The sequence below is a fragment of the Ruditapes philippinarum genome, unplaced genomic scaffold, assembly GCF_026571515.1.
Source record: "Ruditapes philippinarum isolate M1 unplaced genomic scaffold, ASM2657151v2 ctg2596_1_1_1_1, whole genome shotgun sequence".
Classification (NCBI taxonomy): Eukaryota; Metazoa; Mollusca; class Bivalvia; order Venerida; family Veneridae; genus Ruditapes; species Ruditapes philippinarum.
In genome coordinates, this window is record NW_026863536.1 from 193,972 (window position 1) to 220,024 (window position 26,053).

Here is a 26,053-nt window from a genome sequence, read left to right on the forward strand (position 1 = left end):
CCCAAAGTTAAAGGTGTCAATATAATAAATGATAGAAAATGTTCCAAACCAGCAATACATGCTCCATTGAAAGATTTTGTGGATCACAACACTTCTACGGCAAAAACTTTTGGGTAAATACTGACAAATGCCTAGGAATAAATAACATTTTAAGTGTTGTCTTCCGAATTCCATTAATTAAATTATCTTGCCTATGTTCTATTTGGGACATTTACTATATTGGTTTACACACTAGATGCTTGACATACTTTAAGGTGTTTTTGAACAGTTGACTTCTTGAATGTGTTTCATTGTAGTGTATAAATGTTGAATACTGTTTAAGATGTGCAAGGGGTTGTTGACTGTAACTTGCAGTTAAACCACTACCATCTTTAACAGGCTCAAACTGAACCTGCAACATTTTCAATTTCGCTTTCTTGGGCATTCCTTAAGGATCCCTTTTTTTTCCGCCTATTTGTAAGGTATTCTTTTGAGGCAATAGTTGGTCTACTTGACACATCATCAACGTGATTACATGAACAACACATATATGGTGATTTAGGAGAGAAAGAAGCAACAAAAATCGTTTTCAACTTACTTCACATTTTATTCATCATTAGCCAGTGAAAGGTTATTTTTACCAGCATGATTAAAATGTGTAAATTTCATGGTTTAGTTACATATGACTGCAGTAGTATCTCACAACATTTTTTGTTTTCTAAACTAATATATACAAATACTTACTTTCTTATATACATAACAGTTATCTCTCCCTTATTTTCAAAGGGACACTAACAACTAACGATTTGTTTAACAATTGATATTGACTATTTAGCTGCTATGTTGACAAAAAAAAAGTGCTTTGGTATGAAATAAAAGGGAACTGAACAGTGCAAGGGTTCAATAAAATGGTGAACACTTTTAAAAGTGTGTTTAACTTGGAAAGAAAAAAAAGAGAGTAAATTTAAAATGCTTTTCAGTACTATGAAGACCATCCATTTTTTATTACAAACAGACGATGGACTACTGGCACACATCTATAGGCAAAAATATAAAATGACAATGAGAAAATGTACAATGTTTGATCATAAATGCTTATTCCTTGAATACTTTAGACCAGATTTCAAGTTCATTCAATAAATCTAGTCTTATAGAAGGTCAAAGATAACAATATTGCTTCTGTACTGATGTAGTTTGACAATTTTATTACCAGATCAATGATAATACCTGTAGATGCAAAGGTGCACAATGTGTTAACCACAGTAGCTTTTTAGATCAGTAAAATTACACTGTAAATTCAACAATTTAAGGTGTCTTTTTGTAATCTTATAGTGATATACATGTCATGGCTTTCAACATTAATTCATTCAGAGAGCCTCTTAAACACAAAAAGTATGAATTTCAGACATATTCAATAGATAGTTACGATAACTAATAATAATCAGTTACCCTAAATCTTTCTTTTTTTACTGCATAAAAAAATTACTTTGAGACATAATTGTTCCATTCAAACAAAATTGTGACCCTGTTAACAAGGCAAAAAATAATAATACAAATCACACAACTTAAAAGGTTTGTTTTTCAATTGCAGTTCTACCCAAACACAAGCTTGAATTGGAAATCTCATTATCAGACTAGAGGTAATTTAAATCACAAGCAATCTGGAAGCAACAGCCATTTTAAACAACACATGTGACTCTCAACCTTAGGAATATATAGTCCTAGACTTTACTTCATAGTTGCCCACCTACAAGGCCGATATTTTACTTAAAGACTTGTGCTACTAGTCTTTCTTTATTGACCCAAAAATAATTAAATTTTAACAGTACTCTCCGTAAGTCGACGACAGGTTTTTTTGGGGGGGTCCTATAAAGAGACCAAACTTTTACATGAGAAAATATGACAAGAAACCCCGACTTGTAAGTGAGTAAATATGACAGATGACAACTTCAGTCAACACAAAGAGAAACTGATCAATACATACATAAACAAGTTCATTTTTTTGATAATATATACTCTTGATTTAATTATGAACTGTACAATATAATAAAATATGTATAATTTATTTACAATAAGTGCTTAATAAAGGAATGAGAACAACTCAATGATATATATACAACAACAAATAGGTTTTCCATTTTCTTTAGCAAAACTATTTAAAGTTAAAAAACACACACACACACAGTACTTATGTCAAAGGTGTGCTTTCCAATAAATACATATTTCTCAACACTTTCTTACATATATATAAAATATAAAGTCTTTATGGCAATGTTAAAACTATGTAGCACTTGTCTATATATAAACATGTCCATCATATACATTCAATGCATGCCATACAGCAACCTGTGTGAATAATTTCACAGAAATCGTATTAAAAAGTTTTATTTCAGAAAAAAATTGATGTCAACAATCAAAATAAATCTGAAATTCATCAAGACTAATGCCATTATCTTCATATTATATTGGTAGCAATAATACAGTTTTCAATTACAACCCAATATTTGCTCATTAAACAGTACGTATTGAAGCCTACAAGAAAAAAAAACTTGTTTGAATTTTTTTTGACAAACATAAATCTTTTGTAAAAGAAAAGCATAATTTCTGCCGATATAACAATTTAGATCCCCCCACCCCCAATTTTTAGTATAATCATAATCCTTCTTTCAATCTGGACAAAACCAGTCATTATTCTTAGGAATTTTCTTCTTCAAAAAATTTACTGACATGATTAACAAACAGAGCTGACCATAATCAAACAACATCAAAGTGCTGGCTAATAGTCGGCACTGGTTGTATGGGTAAATTCAGTTGCCACAGAAGTTAAAGGTTTAATCAAATAATTGGTTAAACAAGACCATATTCCATTCCTATCCACCAACATGCATCATTTTTGGACAGTAGAAAGGCTTACAATTAATATACACATTTTATGTACAGAAAATTGATCATACTGTAATAAATACTTGCAAAAATAAATACTTAAATACATCGTTCAAATACAAAGTTACTAATGACTTTTATAGATAAGTAAAGCAGATTCATCATTTACAAAAGGATATCAATGATTCTAATTAAATTATGACACAACCACTTTCAGTATGTGTTCCAAAGTACCAAACGGTGATTTTCCAAGCTTAAAGTTTCAAAAAGTCCCAAACCCCCCACCAAAAAAAAAAAAAAACCTTTTAAACTTTTCATGCTGGTTCTTTATTATGTAAAACATGAGCCCTGACTTAAAATACATTATGACATAAATATGTAATTTCATCTTGTTTATTAAAATCATCAAATAAAGGTTTATTTTATACAGATTGGCATAATTGCTATTAGAATCATCCACACCCCTTTGTTTATACTGTTCTAGGTTTTGGCTTTATCTGGTCAATACATTTCTATAAATAAACATTTACAAAAAGTTAAATTTATTAAACAATTCACAATTAAATATGTCAGTGTCATACAACAATGCCATCAGTAATTTCAGAAAACTGGTTCCATTTATAATGGAAGTAAGAATCATTGGTTGATCACAAGTTCAGATCTGCCATTATAAATAGATCTAGACATTTAATACATAGACAAAATTATATTTATGCCAACAATGCCCTATCAAAGTTTTAACATACAAAAATCTTACAGGCAAGATTCTTATTTTCAGACTTCACTAAATGGAATTTTTATTCTGGTCTTATCTCCCCTTAAATTGTTTCAACAGAAACCTTGGTGTACCTCTGAACTTTTTTTAACATTTCAAAAAATATTTGATATTAAAATAAAATCTCCAAATACTTGCAATAAATTAATGTTCATCAATGAAAACTTGTAGCTTTATTAACATAACTCTGTTAACATCTCATTCTTTTTTTTTAAAACAAATACATGATATAAAAATTTCAAGTAATTGTGTATACAATCATCAGAACCAGTTCTGACAAGAAAACTAAACAAATCACAGGCATGTTAATTATTATACACAGTTTTTATATATGACTTAAAAACAAAATAACCCTTACAGATACATGTATGAACAGATAATACTAACAATGAACCTTGCGGACTACCCAGTTAAGTTTTCAAGGTATTTATATCCATTGTTTAATTTAACCCATAACCTGTTTGGACTGAAAGTCACCAGTCTTTGGCATATCTATGCAGTCTGAGCAAGTTCTACAGTGTAGGTAGCTTTAATTTTTGTATTTTGATATTGAAATCCCTTATAACTTAAAATGAACTGTTCCAGATTCACTGCAGGGCAATTCCATTACAATAATTCAGCAGGTCAAATGGGTTAAAATATGAAAATACTAAAACTGAACAGCTGTTCGGAATAAAGATTGATCAGACTGTAGAATGGCCCAACTCAGTACAGGAAGCTCAGGCCTATGTGTAATTGTTTGCCTCTAGTGTTCTTACATTACAATGGTTGCTTAAGGTTCAGAACTAAACATAAGCATTCATGGCATGGTACAGCTGCATTAAGACACTGAAATGTAACGGAAAACAAGACTGGCGATCATTCTTTACTGGGTCAAACGTGAGCCATGACAATGAGTTGTATTTCTCTAACACATATCTGAAAACAGAAAATTATATGAATGTGTTCATTTTCAGACAACAACAAACTTTTTATTCCACTCTTCTTTAAATTAAAAAAAAAAAAAATCTTAATCATTAAATTGATGTACTTTTAAGTAGTGATGGAAGACGATTTTATTTTAGCTTAAACTTATTTGTCCAGATATTTAAACAGAAGTAATTTCATTAACTGTTTATCTTTATTCACACTAGATAAATTGGTCTATGCTGATGATCTAAACAGTAACATTAAAAGGCAATCTAATCACCCATCAAAAGTAAACAGGTCATCTTAATGTAATTTATTAACTTATTCAGCATTTCAAAAACTTGCAGTCCTTTCATGCAAAGAAACACCTTAGTCATATTATTTTCCTATTTCTTTTCTTACCTGAGCACATCACAGGTGAGATTTGAGTCGAGGGGATGCGTGTTTCTAGAGGATGTCTGATGCATAAAGTCATCCATGTTTGTTGACACATGAATATGTAGAGCCGACTGAAATATACATATGGAAATATATAGTACCTAAAGACCTTAGATACAAAAACAACAATTGAAATAAGTTATGACTTAACACAAAAGTAGGAAAATTGTTTTTTCTAACCTAATAATTTCTTTTTAGTTTTGTTTGGTTTTACTTCACTCTAAACAGGTAGGTCATATGGCAACTTTCCAGGTGGAGGAAGACCTCAGATGCCCTGTGCATTTCAGGCCCGTACGGGCACCTGAGTAGAACCACCGATTCCGTTAAGCTAGCTGGATAGATCTAACATAAATGAAAGAACCTAAAGTCCCTGTCAGGATTCGAACCCACAATGGTGAGGGGCTGATAATAATTAAACAAGATCTATGAAGTAATATCCATACCTTGAAGCATTTAACAGGTGAGAATTCATTTTCTGAGCAGGCTGACCAGAACCAGCGTGGAAGTGGTCCAGTATCAGCTGTGGAAATGTAGTATCCCATAGCGAGGGGCTGCTGGAGTAAATTAGGGGCATCATCTTGAGGGTCACTGGTTGTACTGCTGTTGTTGGTCTGTAATTCATAATTATCATTAATATAAAATTATTATTTTACCACTTTAAAGTTGGAAATTAAGAGTAAGGTGTGGTTTTAATCTCCTTAAATAAACTGTAGCCCAAGCAATGCATTAAGTGCATGGGTAGAAGTGGACTTTTTCCGAAATGTTGTATGTTAAGGAAAAGAAGTCGAGAGTCAGCAAATGTTTGTTTAGGATACCCTATTAAAATGAAACATAACCTTGGTCTTAGCATACTCAGAGAGGTACAAATAACATAGTGGTTTATGACAAGAGATTCACTAACTGCCAATTAATTTTTATCACTCACCACAGATGCACCGTTCAGTTTGTTTGGAGATGTTCTGCCAAGGTCCATCAGTCCTGGTGATCCTGGATTATCTTGTCTCGGCGAACCTGGTGGAGAATTCTCTGTCATTGATACAAATACATCCATTAAACTGCCAAAATCATCAGTATTATCACCAAAATCATTGATAATATTTGTGTCAGAAAGATCTACGCCAAACTCTAGATTATGACCTCCAAGATCAATTCCTCCTGTCGAATCAAGCTGTATTTGATGCATATTTGCCTGCGCTGTTGCCGATGTTGGGAAAACTAATATGTGCGAACAAGACGCGTCACGCGGAGTTTGTAATGGACAGTTGCTACGCTGCTTCTCCTCTGACTTGACACAGTCAGGCATTATACTGAAGCTGCGGTGCTGTTCGAAGGAAATCAGACAAGCACTGACTATGGTAGGATGCTCGCCTTCAGACTGGTACGAACACTGTGAGCACATGTCCCGCATTCTTCTGCTACAGCGCTGAATATTTTTCTTGCTCAGTAAACCAGACCATCCTGAATGTGACAAAATTTAAAACACACCTTTAAAATTCAGTTTAATAAAATCTATTTATTTTGAAAATGACCAACTAAAAATGTTTCTGTATTAAGTATAGCAAAAGAATGTCAAAATTGATTTTTGTGGGTCAAACACTAACATAGGACTACTATTAACATTTTTAATTTCTTAGTTTGAGCAAGTACTTTTTTTTCCATGTTAACATACAGTAAATCAAATCTGTGACTATGGTATTACAATACAGCAACACACATTAAACATATAGCTATATTTATAACCCTTTCACTTAATAACCCTTTTACTGTCAGTTCCAATTTAATTTCCAGAAATTCCTGTTACATATATATATTATTTTTTTTCTATCTGCTTGAAGTCATGGTGCTTTCGACATACCTTTTAGTTCTCCGTGCCCCATTCTGCCAAACCGGCCAATTACTATTCTACAAGGCTTTGATGACATTGATATAACACCAAGTATGAACTCCCACAATTTACCAAGACCAATTTTCCGTGCAGATGTTTTCTTTCGCCGGTGTCTGAAACAAACAAAAGAATCACTATATTGTCTTAAGTATGTAAAAACAATGCAAATGTATTATGCTAAACTATATCACAAAACAACAACTCTTTATTAAACTTGTGTGCTGCAACTGTGAGGCTTTCACTTCATATTTTTTATTAAATGTTGATTGGTCGTTATTTAAGTGAAAATGACTCTCATATGGTCATGCGCCTACTTTTCATCTTACACTGGGACAGGGAGACTAACTCTTCTCTCTGTGTTACAAGTAAATACTGGAGAATGAGCAAATCTCTAACAGACTGAATAGCCTCCTTACAAGAAATTGTTCAATATCAAGTCACTTAATTATACAGTCTATACTAGAACAAATAGTATTTTCCCACCATTTCTGAGGAAGCAAGATCACAAATCACTCTTTAAACTTTCAGGTTAGAACCAAACTTTCTGTAAGCTGACCGCTTTGTGATCTCACTCTAAGACTTATGTTCCTTTTAAAAATCATAATGAAATGCAGCATTAAGCTTGAAAGAATTCTGTTCCCTTTCAAGAATTGACAGACAATGGCCGTAATTACAATTTTTGTTTACATACCTATTTGGAATATCTATATTAATTGTGCAAGTTTCCACAGTCTCCCCTCTATCGTCCGTGCAGGTTGCTAACAACCATCTCTGATCCTCGGACAAGCAATAAACACACATCAGTATGGTACTGTTTTCTCGTTTCTCACTACACGACTCAGCCAGCTGCTCCTGTTTATCTTTCAACGGTGCCAGGACAAATGGAGGATTGTACAGCTTGTACTGGCCCATTACATCATTCTACAAACAAATCATATCCTATCAAAACATTGCTTTATTTTTTATAGAATTGCCACTGAATCGTCTAACTTAAGTGTTGTACTATTAAAGTAATCACAGTATACAGAAGTAACTTCGGCACATTCAAGAAATAAATTGTACAACTAAGCCAGTATCTCTTAATTTTGCTTGTAACTTGTGAAAATTACCAAATAAATCATCATAATCATAAAACAGGCCATAAATAAAACAACTGAACCATTCAGTTTTACACTTCAAATCACTTACCGGATCTTTCTTCTTCATGAGTATTTCGGCTGCTGCTGCCGGACCAAACCCAGTTAGTGACCGACCAAGAACAGAATGGGAGAGATTCCATCTACAGCTTGTGAATACAGAAAATGCGATGTTCTTTAGTAGCTGGAACTGATTGTTACTTTCCAGTGCATCAATCACTGTCTGTACTGGTATAATCTGTAAAATATACACAATATCTCACATATTCTTTTATTTATTTCATTACATCTTCCAAATGTGTTGTCTAAGTATACTCTATATACTACAATTTGTTTACAGTTCAGACTCATTTATTGTATTTTCTGACGACAATAAAAATACTGTTCTTATCCACCCATTTTGGACCAAGTATGTAATTTTATGTTCATGAAATGAACAAGAACTCCGGTCCAATTTGTCAACAAGGAATAATCATTGACACTATTTTGTGAAAAAAATATTCCTTTTAAGTATCTTAATTTTATGAACTGTACTATCATTTGTCTTTCAAATGCATATGAATATTTAAGAAGCAAAGTGTCTATGATAATAAATACCTACAATATTTGTCACATTATGCATTATAATTTAGTTGGAAATATTTTTTTCGCTAATACTGATGTCTGACTTGCTATCTAAAATAGGGATTAGCAATGATTCTTCATATACAACACTTTCATTTACTAATTCAAATTTAGGTACATTGGTATGATTCTAATGATAAAATATGACTACACTGCCAGTTTAAAAACATTCTATATAGCTTAACCAATGATGTGAAGAGAAAGGTACAATAATTACCTGCAAATAAACATTCTTCTGCATGTGTTCAGGTAGTTTCTGTACAATTTCCTGGTAACATTTTAGAAGACCAATCATTGCTAATCTGTTCAGATCATCCCAGTCCTGATGGCCGTACGTGAACGGGTTAACGATATATATCACGATAGCTGGACCATCCCCATTCGTGCTCATGTCTGGGATGTCTTCATGAGTATCACGCTGGGTACCGTCACCATGAGATCCTTCTGTTGATATAAATAAATATGTATGCTTCTTATGATAAATCGTTATTTAAACTTGTTGGTACCAGGCTGTTTTTACCCTTGTTGGTACCAGATCATTTTTTCCCTTCCAAGTATAGGGTCTTATTTCATCTTGTTTTTACCAGGCCATATTTACTACACACACATATCAGAAAACAATTGTTTTGTTTACAAATTATAATGGCTGTCCACTTAATTTAGGAGATTGGAATTTGAAAATGTCTACAATGAAGTAGCCAATAGTAAAATCATGTCTTGTTGTCTACCTTTAACAAAGTGCAGGTAGATTGGCCATACAGTGACAACATATATCATTCATAGTAATTATAAGCATATGAATCAGAATACATTGTTATACCTCTTTCCTCTGATTGTGAATTGAGATTCTCCGTTGGCGCCTCAGGAGGTCTGTGATTTGAAGGCCGTTGACTAGCTGCACTCGCTGCAAACATTGTCTTAAAGTCGGTCTGTTGTGCCAGGAATGGAACTGGAATAAGAAACATCAAATATATTAACTGTCATTAAAAACAAACATAGATAGAAGTGAAAAGTTGAACAATATTAATATACACTAAAGAAATTTTTTGGGTGTATAACAAGCAACAATCATTTAGCAGATGTACTATGAAAATCACTAAAATTTCAACTGATCACACAAACCAAACAGACAATTTGTTTTTAAGTTATCAAAACTTTTTTGCTTACCTAAATAATGCTTGCATGTCTGTGCGTATAGTTTCAATTTTGATGCAACTGGACTTTCACCTAGTAATCTGAACCAATCATCTACGTCCTGATCACCAAGTTTCTGCAACATTGTCCGACCAACACGCAGTATACCATCCCGTAACTTTTCTGATATGGGGCAGTGTCTACCAAGTTTGAGCCATTCATACATTGTACTTAGCTCTTTGAAGAATGGTTTCACAAGGCTCATGATAAAATCATTTTCTGGCGTCACAATAACATAGGCGACATCTCTCCTGTGTCCATATGGCTCAAATATGTTCTTATCCTGCAAATACGATCAACAAAATCACCAATTAATGAATGCACATCTAACTGTAATTTAAGGCTCCAATCAATTGTCTGACTTAATTTCTAATTAAGCTTTAACATACTAAATATCATAAATATACTTGTCTGTTTTTCAATCTTGACAGAATCATTTATCAATTTTAGGCAAAATCCAAGATACTAACAACTAAATGAATAGCAAACAGTGCAGACCATCATTAGGCTGCAAGGATGTGACAGCTGATCTTTGTCTGCACTGATCACTTGGGTCGAATCTGTCACAACTTTCCAACTAACCACTACTTGGATCATGTCAGGAACCATGTTTGTTGTCTTAATGACCTCTAACCCGTAATCTCTGGACTGGGAAGCATACAACCAGCTCCCCCTGCAGACTTTACAAAAAATTAATATGCTTGATTCTGTAATTGGAAACCAAGAAAATCATTCCAACATTACTTACCCAAAACCTGAGAGCATAAGGCGAGACATTTGCTGCATCTTTCTCACAACCCAGCAACAATGAGGGAATAGGCTGAGGCTCACTGTTCTCATCTGAACCTATAAATTTATCATACAATTCAGTAACAAAATAATATGCCTCTTTACAACATCAATATTGTGAATAAGGTATTACTAAATAACTGCAATTCTTCCAGGACACTTGTCAATACACTGATATATGTAAATTAATTTGTAAAACAGTATAGTACCTAAAACTTAAAAATGCCGTTGTAAATATATCTTTATTCTATTAGCTTGTAACTTAAACATGAATTGATCCAAAGATTTCACCATCTTACAATAAGTATGACAGGTGCCAAATCATTCTATAAACAACAATTGTAATTTATAAATCTGTTGAACGTAATTTTATGCTCTATTTCATAAACCTCCATGATAATCGTAAGGGAATAATAACAACTACCCTACTTTATTTGTTATCAATGTTTTTTCTTGCTTAATTGGGAAGAGGCCTTAGCCTCTTGATCTTGGGAAAAATTATCGCTAAAATTGCTAACTTGGGAAGTAAAAAAGCTGAGGCAAGTTAAGATTTTTGAGAAAATTTCAATTTGGAAGAAGCCTTTTATAGGCCCTTTTATATAATATAAGGAGGAAAATCACTGATTATATTCAGCGAATTAATAAATTATTAAACACAGTGGATTTTAATGTAGACCTATCTGAAATGTGAGCATGACAAAACAATACCATACCTCTGCCAGCTAACTGATGAAATTCTATCCAGGTTAGGGGTCCCTGTAGCTTATATGTATGTTCCCACAACCTGGTGACTCTTTTGTTCTGAATGGCATCTTGTAATAATGGCTGTAAACCTTTCAGTAGCCGCACACACTCCAGAGAATTCTGCGGTATCTGAGTAGCACCTACAACATTTAAATCAATCAAATTATTTCTTTTTAAGTTTGGTTTCAAGTCATAAAAACTTCAAAATGGCTACATTCTATGCAATATTTCAGCCACAAGCTGGCATCTAAGTAAACCATTAACATTCCATAGTAAGCAAATTTAATGTTTTGAGTTTAACTTTCTTCTCATTTCATATCTCCCCCCTCTTAACCCCGGCCCCTTTTCTTCCTCAATATTTTGGAACGTGACCCCCTACCCTTAGATTGGGAATTTTGACGTTACTTATAGAAAGTTTGAAATTGACATTATGGGTGGGTGTCTAGATTATTTCAAAGTATTAAATATTTTCTAACCTGCAGATGGCACAACAAGTTTTATCCAATATTTAAGATATTATGTATTTTCAACTGATATGTATAGGACACCATATTGGCTTAAAAATCAGTCATTCTAAATAAACTTTGACAAGCAGTTACTGGAGTATCTGCCCTTGAATCAATGCAAATGATAGAATAGCAACATTTTGTGGGCTTAGCAGAAACAAAGCTGTATCTCCAGTACAAGATTGACAACTGTTTTGTACTTTCTGTGATACATGAAATCAACTTTTCAGTTGCATCATTCTTTTCAAGTTTATAAAAAAAGGCAACTTGTGTTATTAATACACAATTGTTTACTACAACACTGCCACAAAATACCACACTAACATTATCAGATTGTATAATAAACAAGCCAGCTTGTGGGTGTAGGAAAATATGCACAGCTATAAACATAGGGCAGGAATGCCAAACATGCATCTTTCAAGTGCATTGGCCTAAATAAATATAAACAACTGTTCAGGAACCATTTTAAACTGAAAGCAATGAATTATTATGACTTTACTATAAAATATGTGCTAAATATAGCAGTCTGACTACACAGATGAGCAGTCAGGACTGATATTATAATGTTGGCCACAAAATATTTGCTAGTTTTCAAACTATAAAAGGATTCATTCGAAAACATACCCTGTAAGAAAGTCCAATTATGTAAACATGTAGACTTCATTCTATTATCTTCTAGTTTGTTCGGACAGTGCTCCATGGCTTGTCGACCTTGATCGAGGGCTAAATAGGTCACATCATTCCCATCTGAAACACAAACATATATTATATAGTCATCATTTATAACACCTTTATAATGAAGAAACATCCGAGTTATGGATTATTGATATTAACATTATTTTTAAGCCTAAAAATTCAATAGTGACAATTTCAATTACTTTTTCTATATCAAGGTTTAAGACTGTTTCAAACTGCATTTAAGAATACAAGACCAGTCTTGAAACCTAATAGTTTTAAAATTCTACTATTCTAATACTGAAGTGCTGTCCGAGAAAATTATATTTACTTCTGTTCTAGTAAGTCAGTCAGCTGATTCTAGAGCTACAATACATAGTTTTTATCATTTCAAAGGCAAAATTTGTTAATCTCTGAATATCTGTCAGTCTGTCACCTTCAAAATCTTATCTTGATTAACTAACAAAGTTCAAACGGACAATCAATGCTAAAATTCAAGCATGTTTTCAGACAAATTTAAGCACTTTTTAAGATAGTTACCATATTCAAGGACTTTTAAGGTCTATTTTGGTTGTTTGTTAGCATTTTTTAAGAGAGGGACTCAAATTAAAGCATTTTTAAAGACATTACAAACCCTGACAAACTATCAAAAGTATACCTTTCCTATTATAAAAAAAATGGAGATTCAAATATACAAAATAATCACCTTGCACATGCATAATATTCACAGGATCACTAGCAAATGTTTTCGACCTGAAACTCAGTTTTTGCAGAAGTTTCACTGTAGAACAGGTCGGATATGGAACACAGAATTGACCGATAAGTAACTGAATCACAGCTTGAGACACTTCCTCCACATTTGGCATCACTTTCACGCCATTTTCATCCACTTTATTTGGATCTAACGTCAACAAATTTGATTTGCGCCTTTCAAAACGATTGTCTGGTACACCAGTGATTTCTATTTCGTCCTCATAAAACAAGCCGGCCAAATGACCGAACCTTTTGTTCATCACAGCACTAAAACCACATGTGCACTTATATTCCTGTTCACCCGTTGGGTTTGGAATATACACACCTAGATCCGACCCTTTAATTGTCATATTACACACACAAATATTGCAACTATCAAAATTATGATCCTTGAATAAGTTAAGAATAGAATCTGAGAGCACTATGTTCACAAGTAAGCTATGGGCTTCCGGTATTTGATTATTTGTTCCTATATTATGATTCATGTTCGAGTTTGGCGTTTTGTTGAGGTACGAAGATGCATTTGAAGCAGGAGATTGCAGTTCATAGCTCATCGGCGTCTTTTGTTGTCCGACACTGTTCTGAAACATGGCTGGTGAAGCCTCTATTGTACTGGAAGGCATTCGTGTTGATGGAATACTTGGCAGATTCTCAACTGAGGGGATATTGATGTAATGGCTGCAAATCAGAACAATACACATGTAATTAATATAAATGTAAGAAATTCAAAAGAATCTCAATATGTTTCTCTAGTATATATAATTGCTGAAATGAAAGAATTCGAAAGTATAAATGTCAAAATGGAATCGAACACACAATAACCCGATCTTAAACAAAAAATTTGAACAGAAGCATCACAAAGCTTATGTATGCCATATAACTGACCTGAAATATGCAATGAGGACAAAAGATCAATTGCAAAAACCTTATCTTATTTATTGCTGCAATTAAAAAATAGACACAAAAGTTTACTAAAATTCTATATCAAATTGCTTTTAAACTAATAATTATGACCCCTATAAAATTGACAAATGATTAGAACTAGCTTCTTTTGTTGTCCGATAATAAAGCTGTTTTATTTCATTAAGATGTGCACACAAAAAAATATATAGTACACAGGGGTTTAATTAAATAATTATTACAAAGGTGGGTAAATTTCCAAACTCCATATGGCTACAATTAGCAATTCCTTTACATTCCTTCCCACTTAGTTTAACTACATCCTCCTAGTTAATTAAAAATAAGCCAGCATATTTCAAACATAATGAAAATCCCAAATACATCAGTTTAGCAGAAACATTTTTTTCTTCTACATTTTTACTGCTGTTTTTTTTTGTTTTGGGTTTTACCTCACATTGACACAGTATAGGTCATATCGCGACGTTTCAGCTTTACTGGTGGAGGAAGACCTCAGGTGCTCTTCCATGCATTATTTCAGGCACGAATGGCACCTGAGTAGAACCACAGACGTTCCGTAAATTACTGGGATACACTACACACCTGACATGTTTATCTGGCATTGACATATGATACTGCCATGAAGGTTTATATTCTGGCACATGAGGGGGAGGAGACATCTGGGAACTGTATAATTCTACTGGCGCGTATTTTGTTGAACTAGGAAACTGAGCCCGCTCATCTGGTGTGTACACTGACAGTCCATCCTGCAAGAAACAAACAATTAGTTACTCAGTGCAGTCTATTACCTTATTCAAAATATTCAATAATGGGATCAGAAATCTGTATTACAAGCTAAATGTAAGTAAAGTCATCTGAAGGTCTATCCATGAAAGAACTCCAATACTTTTATTAACAGTTAAAAAGTAAAAACACCATTGCTTTGAGGGTTGCTTTATCTATGGAATGGTGTTTCTGCATATTTCTACCTTTTGGCATTTTAGCGTCTTCAAGATTGACACAAAAATCAAAGTTAATAAGATTCAAATTTTCAAAATTTGTCACTAAAACCTTGTTTTTCCTAGAGCTGTACTATATATGTTTAAAATACAGTAAGAAATGAATGTTCTTATATTATGCCCCCACCTTGCTGAGCTGTTCCACGAGTGAGTTGGCCGCTACAACCTCTGTTTTAATGCTGCTGATACTGATGCCCTCCATGGTCATGGTGTGAGACTCCACCTGACTCTCCGCACTTGTCATGGGTGACAAACCTTGATTGTTCTCCAGGGAAGGTGGTGTGGGATACATTCGCGCTAACTCTGATGGAGCTATAAAAAGAAATCAGGTTCATAGCATATAGATATTTAATTTGTAATTACCAAGATATAAATATATTATCAAGTTTGTTCTTAATTTAGCAATAATGTAATTCATATATCATGATACATGCAGATTTTCAATTTAAGAAAGAACAGAAATATTTGTAAGATGATAGAAGATTACCTATTATTTCAATTGCATCAACAGGTGTGGTGTTAGGAAGTTTAGTAGACTTCAGATCTTCTACACTCTTTGGAGGACTTTGAGGAACAAACTGCAAAAAAATCAAACAAACATATACACACGTTTTTGTTTTGAAATGTGGGCATTTGGATTGATATGGCAAAGATTTACGGCCTATTTTAGAGCTGTTGTAAGGCTCCACCCCTCGAACATTTTGAAAGAAAAAATATCAATTTAATTCAAAGGCCCCTGGGTAAGAAAAATGAAAGACATGGTGTATGGTATAAGCAAACCATTTTATATATAAGAATATGAGATCTTATTATCAAAAATCTGTTATCTGAATTTTTTTCTCAACAGTGGACCTGGTTACCAAAATGTTGTAAAAAACACCCTTTACATGGAAACTTGGAAGTTTTACTGGCAAATGAAGACCCAAGATAGATGATACACCCAACATTTATTCAGCTTAAAGGTAGATCGTGGGTAGAACTTTTTCTTTTCAAGATAATTACTTTAAAATATTCCATCAATAAAAGGCCCCCAACCAAGATAATAACCTGCCGAGTTTTTTCATATGGAAATTTAAGCAAATTATGCTTAGAATTTTACATCTTAAAATATGTTTGAAGATGTCCTTCATTACATATAACCTACAATCATTCATTTTCAAGAAAGGCAAATAAAACCCAGCACAAGTGGAATTTTCACATTAATCTAAATTGACTGAGAAATAATACCAAAGTAAAATTTCAAACTGTCACGCAACAGGCGACCAAACTATTGATTTTCGTTATTCTAGCACACAAATTACATTAAACACTAAGTAATTTTCTTTATTCAAGCAAACATTTCCCATTTACTGCTAAGTGTTCTAGTCAAAATTGTAAGTACAATATGCAATTCATTATTTATGTGAGAACATTTGTCAGACTCTCAAAGGACTAGGCAGGTATAAGTTACATTACTTACCTACAGAAAAACAGCTCTTTCTAATAGCCCAAAACTTGTTCCAAAATGAAGGGTGATAAATTCAACAGTTACGTAAAGTTGTTTACTCTCACTCCCCAATGTGACCCCTATCCCACCAAAAACTAATCTTACCATTAGACAGATGGACCTTTGAAAATGTTTTTTCCCCTTTTTATATACTAAGTTCATGGCCATTGTTTTTAAATTTTTTACCATACTGATCCACATTAATGAAAATTTTACCACCAAAATGATGAAAAATCCTACTTGACCTAAAGAAACTTTATTCACTTACAGCATCATCATTAGAATCAGAATCTGACTCAAACAGATTGTCCAGATCGGAGAACTGTGGTTTCAGATCAACTTCTCTCGTGAGACTACCTCCCATTTGGGTTCCTGGTGTAGTCGGTGGGGATGTTATCGAGTTAAAATCTGCAAGGAACATGTTTAAATTTTAAAATAGCTAATTATAAAACAGTCAAAATCAACATGCACAATAGATGTGATTTATTTTATTTGAAAGAAAAGGCGTCATTTCTTAAAGCAGCACGCCTCCAGATTCATGATAATTTTCATGAAAATTTGAAAATGTATTTAACAGTATAATATTTTGAAGTTAACAAAAGAATGCAGTTTACACATTATCAATGGCACTTACAACCCATGTAAATTGCCATAAAGAGGTCAAATTATGCAAAAATAGCATTTACTGCGTTAGTAACGCAGTAGAAATATAGTTATAAATTTTGAAAAATCAGTCATTAATCGTACATAACATGTAAATTATTACTAGAATTTTGAATCTTTATACTTTAACTAAAATCTTAGTACATTTTTCTCAGGTATGATTTTATCGAAATATTTTTGTTCATCTGGAGGCGTGCAGCTTTAAAATTCGAACAGCCATAGACGAATGTTAAAGAATATTACCAAAAGTAGCCATGTGACTTACTACATGTTGCTACGTCTTGGTTATAATGGGTTGTATAGAATCAAAATCATATTTTACTGACAATCTACTATTTGATTACTGAATATATATATTAAATATACCTGTGTTCCCACGCTCTTCCTTGAATCCAAAACTTTCTCCTGTTCCACTTCTTATCAAGTCTGGTTTTTCATCTTCCTATAAGTGAAACAAAACATGCCAACATATGTTTTGTGTTTTGGTAGGTAGCAAAAACCATTGAGTTATTACACTGTTAAAATTAGAATTATTAAAATTCACAACATTGAATAATGAAAAATACTGAATTCAACATCTTTAAAAATAGCCTTTCTGTTAAGAGGGAAGGGGGAGGGAGTTGGGAGTGGATGTCACACCAACACTTACACTTTCAATCCATATACAAATATTAAACATGATTACAAGTATAAAGTCATTCAAGTTTGAATTCTTGAGAAAATATTTATCATTTACAATTATAAAATATGGTTACAATTATAATTAAAACTGTCATAAACCCTTGAGGCTTGTGAAATGTGCTGAACATATTAATTTTCATTAAGTTAAGAAATTCAAATTGGGTTAAAACATTGAAATCAGTTATAAGAATACAATGTGCTATCAAGTTCTTTAGTACTTAGACAACTATTAGACTTGGTTACAATTAAAAATGTAGACAAAAGTCCTTGAAGTTTGAATTATGTCAGCTTATTTATACAGATCAATAGAAATTCTCAGCATTACCATATAAAGGCAAACATTCACCTCTACTTTACCACAAAGGAGACAGCTTCATAATGCCAGACTGATAAATTATTTAATCTTTCTCGGAACGTTCTCGTGCAAAAGCGAGTGTTTTAATTTAATATGTGCTAATAATCTCTCACAAATAATTATAAAACAAAGTAATAATCTGCCTTTTAATATCATATGACATAGATTGGTGTTTTAACTAGTGATTTCAGAGAGAAAATTGACTAAAATTTTATCTATAATAGCACAAATATTGATCATATCCTCCACAGCTAATTGTGAAATTAATTGAATGTAAGAAATCCACTAACAGCAAAAAACATATTCTTTTGTGGAAGACAAATACAATGTAACATAAACTGCTGTTGTTTTTTTTTAGTCTTTTAACTGTTTTTTTTTTACCCCAAAGCAAACCCGGTCTGGAAAGAATTTATAAAACATTAAAAACAGTCTGTTTGCACTTAAAACACACAAACCAGCAGTAAAGACATTTTAAAATTAAACCTATCTTACTAACCTTGAAAGGTGAATGTCGTTGGAATAAATCGTCTCGACTATTCCTCATGGAACCACGTGATATTGTTGCTGGAGTGCTTGACGATTCATCTGAGAATGCGTAAGGGTCTGGGGCGGGAGGCTGTGGGGACACCGATCTTAATGGACGATGATTTTGTCCAGAATTAGAACTTGATCTCAAGTCTTGTATGCCGTTCATCATTTCGGACCTGTCATAACACACTTTCTTCAATGGAAAATCTGACCTGAAGAAGGATTTAAACAATATTATTTATGTTTCTTATATTATCTTTGCTCTGGATAGTTATGAAATTTACAATACACTTATGCAAGTCAATTGTATCTGCCATTTAACTACCAGGGCATATGAAAATGAACTGAGTTTTTAACTTCTGCCTGTATGGTTTTCAAGTTCTGCAGAGCAGTGCTTGGATAATGTGCAGGTTTTGTACTGCTGTCATATTTAGTGGAGCATATACCTAAAATGCAATCAGAGCAGTCAATGAATGTAAGATTTTGAATTTACTAGCCCAAATTCCAATTTTGAATTTATTCTACTATATATTTAACTAAATTTTCACTGGCGATGGGCCACCGGGCCAGTACTAAATTCGATGACTGTCGGAGTGTGGTTGCATTTAGCAATAACTTTACCATCTGGCTGTCCCTGCAAAACCAAGCTTTTTTGAAAATCTAAGTCGCCTTTTCCCATGGCTAAAATACTGCCTAGGGTGCAATTGATTGGAGCATTACCATCACCCCAAATTTTATATGTTTATAGACCAAATATTTCTGTTTTGCTGACAATGCACCTATCATTTTTCAAACCATGTTATTCAAAATTTACCATCATAAAGTTACTGTCATATATACTAAGAACAAGAACACCAATAACATGTTAGTGCAGTACAGAAAATTAGTCTACTCAGTCAGATATAGGCAGTTTCCTGCTATAATTATGGAATATGATTCTTAAGTAGACAATAAATGAACAAGTCCAATATCCCTCTTGTATTTATCATGTAAGTAATATTTCATACTAATTATCTTAAATCTTGATAAACAACTTAGGATATCAAAGAAGTATATTTTGCTTAAAATACAGACTGAATATTATATGGGCATTTTCCCATTTGGTTACAATGATGAATCTTGAAAATTACAAAAATATTTCCAAAATCACCTGAACATTTTTTTTTTGTAAATGAAAAACACAAATTACACAATCACAATGTTATGATCTTAACCAAGAATGTTATATAATTTTTTTAGGGTCAAATTTCCCCCAATTTCCTTATGTTAACTACACTTAAATTTCCCAATTTGATGTTGCTAAGAGTAAAGAATCACATTTGAAATAGATTTATTTACTCACCAGTTTGATACACTATCAAAATTGTAGAGAGAATCTGTAATGAGCTCGTCCTGATCCTCACCTGTGGTCGGCAAACATGGCCGCTTAAAAGATTTGTGATCTACTTGCTTTTGTTGTGATCGCAACCAACTGTTTATGTTTGCCTTCGTACTTTCCAAAGACTGATGATTCCATGCTAATGGATGATTTAATGTATTATTTTCATGTTTTAACACAGTATGAGGTTTATGAAATGATATTGATTCACTAGTCACTCCATTCACTAGCACATTGCTGTTACTATTATTCACATTTTGGCTTGTATTTGGGTCACTTTGTGGTATTTTTGGTACTAACTGATCCTTTTCAGTGTTTTTCAAAACTGGCGGATGCGGACTTAAGGTTGGCATGGTTGGGTCCATGCTGGCCACGTTGTCCATATGTGCATGGTTATGAGAATCCTCAAGTGGCGATGGAGCATTAGAAGCCGGAGACTCGATACTTGTACTACTTACATTCGCACCCTCAGTGCCAGCACTATTTTGAGACTGGGGCTGCTGCCCCTGTGTAGTTCCTGCCCCAGATACCTGAACCCCAGGTGCATTTAAAACTCCACTGTTACTGGTGGGCACCCGGGGCATAAACATATCCATGTCATAATGAACATAGTCTTCTATTGTTTGATTTCTACGATGGAATGGTGTAGTGCGTGATAATCTAGACTGCTGTCTCTCCAGTAGTTTATCTCCCTTTTTCTTCTCCAGTTGTTTGCCGGATAGATTTGAGCTTGACTTGTTCTTACCACGTAATCTGTAAGGAAAAGAAGAATGTACATAATATGACCACTAGGACTCTCTGTCAGCATTCCTTTAATGCTTCTGTTCTCAGATTTTTTTTTTCAAAAACCCCTTCCACTGATAGGCATATGATAATGATATCATGTAAGTGACTCATTCAGTTTAACACTGCTTTACAGTAAGGACACATTCCCTGATAATTGAATCTGGGTAAAATATATAGATATGACACCCATGGACACTTATAAATAGTTACCACAAAAGTAGAAAAACAATGCCCAAGTCACAATAACTTTGACTGCCATCAACTTTACAAAAAACACTAAGGTAGATTCATTGTACAACAAATATCTAAGATACTTGTTAATACAAGAGCACCGCATGCTGTGTTAATGTTAAGGGCAAGGACTATTATATTGCCAATTATTATTTTTTTCTTTAAAAAAAAAAAATTAAAAGGGGGCATAATCCTGTAAATATAGCTTTTAGAATTATGTCCCATTGTCTTACTGCACAATTAGCAAGTATTCCAAGTTTTGTGTCGATACCTTTTAAAATGTATTTTTAATCTTTTTTTTTTTTTTTTTCGTCATTCACTAGAGAAACAGAGTGACAGAAAAACTTAAGTAATTCTACATTAATGTGCCTTAATGCTCATGAAACATAAAAAGCCAGTCAAATACTAATGATATTCAGTTAATGATTAATGCTACAACAATTAATATGTCTTTGCTCATTGGCAAACTTGACAGTCTATACAACAAAAGCAACCTTGAGAAGACCCCCAGATTAGAAACATGGCTAGCATTCCTGATTTGCAAAAAAGTAAACAAAGGAAACTTGCATGATTAGCTCTCTTACACAGATAACTGATAAAACATTCTAATTGATAGAAATGGAAAAATCAATTCTAACTGATTGGATGATCAATTAATTTCTTTAACACAGTTATCTTAATTACTTCATTTGTGATCATAAAAATAACTATCATTTTCAAAAAATAAAAAAAAATTAATTATGCAAGAACAAATCCAGACCTAAATTCTGTCTAGAAAGTTTTAAAAGTACGAAAACACAATGATTAAAATCAAGAGCTTGCACAGACAAAATTTAACTTTTTGTACAAGTTTTCTATTCCAAATTTTAATCAACCAATTCTGTAACAATGAAACAGTAACAAGTTACCCAAAGAAAAAGTTCTTGAATCAGAGCATGTTAACAAGTTACCTTGAACAGTTACAAGAAGTTCTGGCAGTAGGATCTGAGAAATCCCATGTCCCTGTTAGTAGCTCCTCTGTCATATTCTCTGCATGCCTATGTATGAACAATTATGTGTAAATTATGTATATTCTGTTAACATGATGAAGAATAATAACAGTATTACATGTACTTCTGATTATAATCTTTAAGACAAATTTCTTAAGGCATTTTCATCACTGTATTTCACAAGAATCCAAAAAGATATACAAATTAAAATTTCAGGAAATAAGACATTTTCAAAGTATGCCTTTTTATTTTAAATGAAACTGTGATTTTATCCTACACTTTTCCCTCTCCATGATCATGTAACTATTCCCTGAACAGCAAAAGAAAATTCACTGTAAGTTAATTCAAAGTGCTCTCTTCATTGGGCTGTCCCTCTGTGCAATTGATAAGAAGAATGTAGAAATGCCTTAAAAGACAACTCAAATGCTCAAATGGCCTATTTCCTATAATGAAGAGCATAATTTAATGCAAATGAATGAAAAAATCACTGCATGCACAATACCAAATGTACACTCACTTTTTTGACAGGCCAGCAGTCAAACAATTATCCTGACCAATCCGATCTATTAGTTTGGAACTGAAAGCCCTGTTGGTTTTTGACGTCAGATCTGAAACTGGTTCTAAGGTTCGACCTCTTGTGTCTCCAAGCAGAGCAGCTTCCTCGTGCAGCCCTGTAGAGCCGAGTAGCCCGCCATGATGCATATTGTTCGGTCTGGGCATTCCTGTATCTAGGACAGGCCTATCATCCACTAATAACACAAAACATGATGGGTACTTCATACGTACCCCAGCTGAAAAAAAAAATTATGATAAAATGTCTTAGACCCATTTCATAACAATAAATCTTTTTTGAAATCGTACCTCTAACTAAACTAGAAATGTGTCCATAGGACACGGATGCCCCCGCACGCCACTGTTCTGTCAATCTTATGACTCTAGGTCAAATATTTTTTGGTCTAAATGTGCCACAAGTTGAAAACTAAAAATCAACAAAGGGCCATAATTCTGTTAAATTTGGTTGCAGCAAAAATTCCTTCCTTTACTGCCATCTACACATTAAGGTTGTTCATCCCTGGAAGTTTAAGCAAAATCTGCCATCAGGTTTAAGAGGAGTTGCATTCACAAAATTTCTACATAGTATATAGTGAAACTAGAAATGTGTCCATAGGACACGGATGCCCCCACACGCCACTGTTCTGTCAATCTTATGACTCTAGGTCAAATATTTTTTGGACTACATGTGCCACAAGTTGAAAACTAAAAATCAACAAAGGGCCATAATTCTGTTAAATTTGGTCGCAGCAAAAATTCCTTCCTTTACTACCATCTACACATTAAGGTTGTAAATCCCTGGAAGTTCAAGCAAAATCTGCCATCCGATTTAAGAGGAGTTGCATTCACAAAATTTCTACATCAAAGTATATAGTGAAAAAATCATCAAAGGGCCATAATTCTGTAAAATTTGGTCACAGCAAAAAATTCCTTCCTTTACTACCATCTACACCTTAAGGTTGTTCATCCCTGTAAGTTTAAGCAAAATCTGCCATCCGGTTTAAGAGGAGTTGCGTTCACAAAATTTCTACATAGTATATAATGAAAAAATCAACAAAGGGCCATAATTCTGTTAAATTTGGTCGCAACAAAAATTCCTTCCTTTACTACCATCTACACATTAAGGTTGTTCATCCCTGTAAGTTTAAGCAAAATCTCCCAACAGGTTTAAGAGGAGTTGCGTTCACAAAATTTCTACATAGTATCTAGTGAAAAAATCAACAAAGGGCCATAATTCTGTTAAATTTGGTCACAGCGAAAATTCCTTCCTTTACTACCATCTACACATTAAGGTTGTTCATCCCTGTAAGTTTAAGCAAAATCTGCCATCCGGTTTAAGAGGAGTTGCGTTCACAAGATTTCGGGACGTACGGACGGACGGACGGACTGACTGACTGATGGATTGACGGACGGACGGACAAGTGCAACGCTATATGCTCCCACATTGTGGGGGCATAAAAATGAACTAAATTAAGTGTTCTAAAAATCTGCTTCATATCTTCCTATATATATTAAAGTTTCAAAAGAATGGTACAGCTTTTTATGCATTATCCATATTCGATCACCCCGACTTTAAACATTTTTAAGAGTCATTTTAAAAATTGTCATAGAATAAGAACTTCACAAAGCAAAAATTTAGTTCATCTTGAGCAAGTTCACAATTTTTTGAGCTTTCATCAAGTGATTAGGGGGCTATGTGATTCAGGTTTTGTGAGGAAGTAGTGGTTTAACAACATGTATCAAAAAATTCATTTTGATCTAAGTAGAACAACATGACTGTATTATAGTTAGTCATACCAACAACAACTTCAACAACATTTGGCAGTTTATTTATATCTTCTTTGGCATCATCTACTCGAACTGGATAGAACTGTTTCCATTCATCTAAGTGTTTTCGGGTTGTCGGGTCCGTATCTCTATATGTTACACCAGTTAATGTGCCATTCAAACCATACGGAGCCAATATTACTGGAATAAATAACATCCAAGAATGTACAAAATTGTATATATTTTTTTTTGCTTTTGAAAAATAACATATCATATGACCAATTTGAAATGAAAGTCAAAGACTAGTTACTTCTAAATGTCTTCAATAAGCTAAAAAAAATTGTGCAGCCTTATGTATGTCCTGCATATTTGCTATTTTCAAAAGTTATAAATATGAATTAATAATATGTAATTAAAATATTATTTGTTTGGAATGCCATTATCCCATCTCAAGCAGATTTCTTTAAGTATAAAGTTACTTTCAACAAATGACCTTATTTAATACATTTTTTTCCTCTTTTAATAATTTCTTTACTGCCACTAGGAAAGCATAGTGCAGTATTATGTAATATAATATGAGAAAGATACATCATTTACGCTACATTTACTTGCTCAATAGATCATTCTCCTTACATAGAACCAAAACATAAATCTTGTACAGACAGAATGGAAATTTCTATGTCTCAAGTTCTTTGTCTTTTAATTTAAAATGCTAAGAACTATACTATATATGTCAATAAATCTAAATTCACTATAAATCATTTATTATTTCAGATATTTTAACTAAGTAAACACTTTGATGCAAGAGGGAACCTGAATGAAGTCAATAACTTTAAAGACAGCTGATTTTGCATTATTTAATATAACTAATCCAGGGGTGTGGAAATCCCATGCCCGACTTGTCCGACTCGGGACTTTATGCCTGCGGACAAGTACATTTTTCCAAAGAACTTGTCCGTGGACAAGTGAAAGTCTGAGCCAGTAGGAAAAACAAAATACTGTATTTTTGTTGCTTATCAATGGGGAACATTTATTGTAGTAAGTTTAAAGTTATGATTCTTGGTTAACTACGAGGAAATACACTTTTTCATCCCATGGAGGAACTCTTGTAGGAAAGCAAGCTCCTTGATACATGCAGGCCATATGGTGGCAAAACCACTCTTTAAAGTAAATTTTAAAATGCACGTTTGGTAACAATTGTAAAGTTGTTTTGGTTCAAATTTTATCAAAAGGATAATTGTTTGGACATCATTCATTGCTTTATAAGAGTTGTAGATTATTTCCTTAAACTACAGAAATGATGTCTGGCTTTTACTCAGCAAATCTGTTCACATCTTTCTGTATGGAAGGACACTGCTACCTCTAATTAACTTTTGTTTAAACACATGGCCAATGTTTTGTTGTTTTTTTTGGGAAAGTACATTTAAGCTG

The 26,053-nt window shown here is 33.3% G+C and overlaps 1 protein-coding gene across 1 annotated transcript in view; it reads right to left on the reverse strand.

Annotated features, from left to right (window-relative positions):
• Positions 1–565: 565 nt before the first annotated feature.
• Positions 566–26,053, reverse strand: part of LOC132722373 (mediator of RNA polymerase II transcription subunit 13-like) — a 37,724-nt gene continuing 12,236 nt past the window's right edge. Inside the window, exons 6-29 of the mRNA XM_060706868.1 lie at positions 24,653–24,823; positions 22,821–23,094; positions 22,265–22,351; positions 20,262–21,050; positions 18,888–19,131; positions 17,722–17,797; positions 16,961–17,100; positions 15,694–15,784; positions 15,334–15,518; positions 14,791–14,954; positions 13,244–13,968; positions 12,487–12,609; positions 11,326–11,496; positions 10,572–10,669; positions 9,797–10,106; positions 9,450–9,578; positions 8,847–9,073; positions 8,058–8,243; positions 7,561–7,790; positions 6,840–6,982; positions 5,910–6,442; positions 5,428–5,595; positions 4,949–5,055; positions 566–4,555 (exon numbers count right to left, since the gene is read on the reverse strand). Coding sequence (XP_060562851.1) covers positions 4,423–4,555; positions 4,949–5,055; positions 5,428–5,595; positions 5,910–6,442; positions 6,840–6,982; positions 7,561–7,790; positions 8,058–8,243; positions 8,847–9,073; positions 9,450–9,578; positions 9,797–10,106; positions 10,572–10,669; positions 11,326–11,496; positions 12,487–12,609; positions 13,244–13,968; positions 14,791–14,954; positions 15,334–15,518; positions 15,694–15,784; positions 16,961–17,100; positions 17,722–17,797; positions 18,888–19,131; positions 20,262–21,050; positions 22,265–22,351; positions 22,821–23,094; positions 24,653–24,823 — 5,504 coding nt within the window. The 3' untranslated portion in view covers positions 566–4,422. The remainder of the gene's footprint in view (positions 4,556–4,948; positions 5,056–5,427; positions 5,596–5,909; positions 6,443–6,839; positions 6,983–7,560; positions 7,791–8,057; positions 8,244–8,846; positions 9,074–9,449; positions 9,579–9,796; positions 10,107–10,571; positions 10,670–11,325; positions 11,497–12,486; positions 12,610–13,243; positions 13,969–14,790; positions 14,955–15,333; positions 15,519–15,693; positions 15,785–16,960; positions 17,101–17,721; positions 17,798–18,887; positions 19,132–20,261; positions 21,051–22,264; positions 22,352–22,820; positions 23,095–24,652; positions 24,824–26,053) is intronic.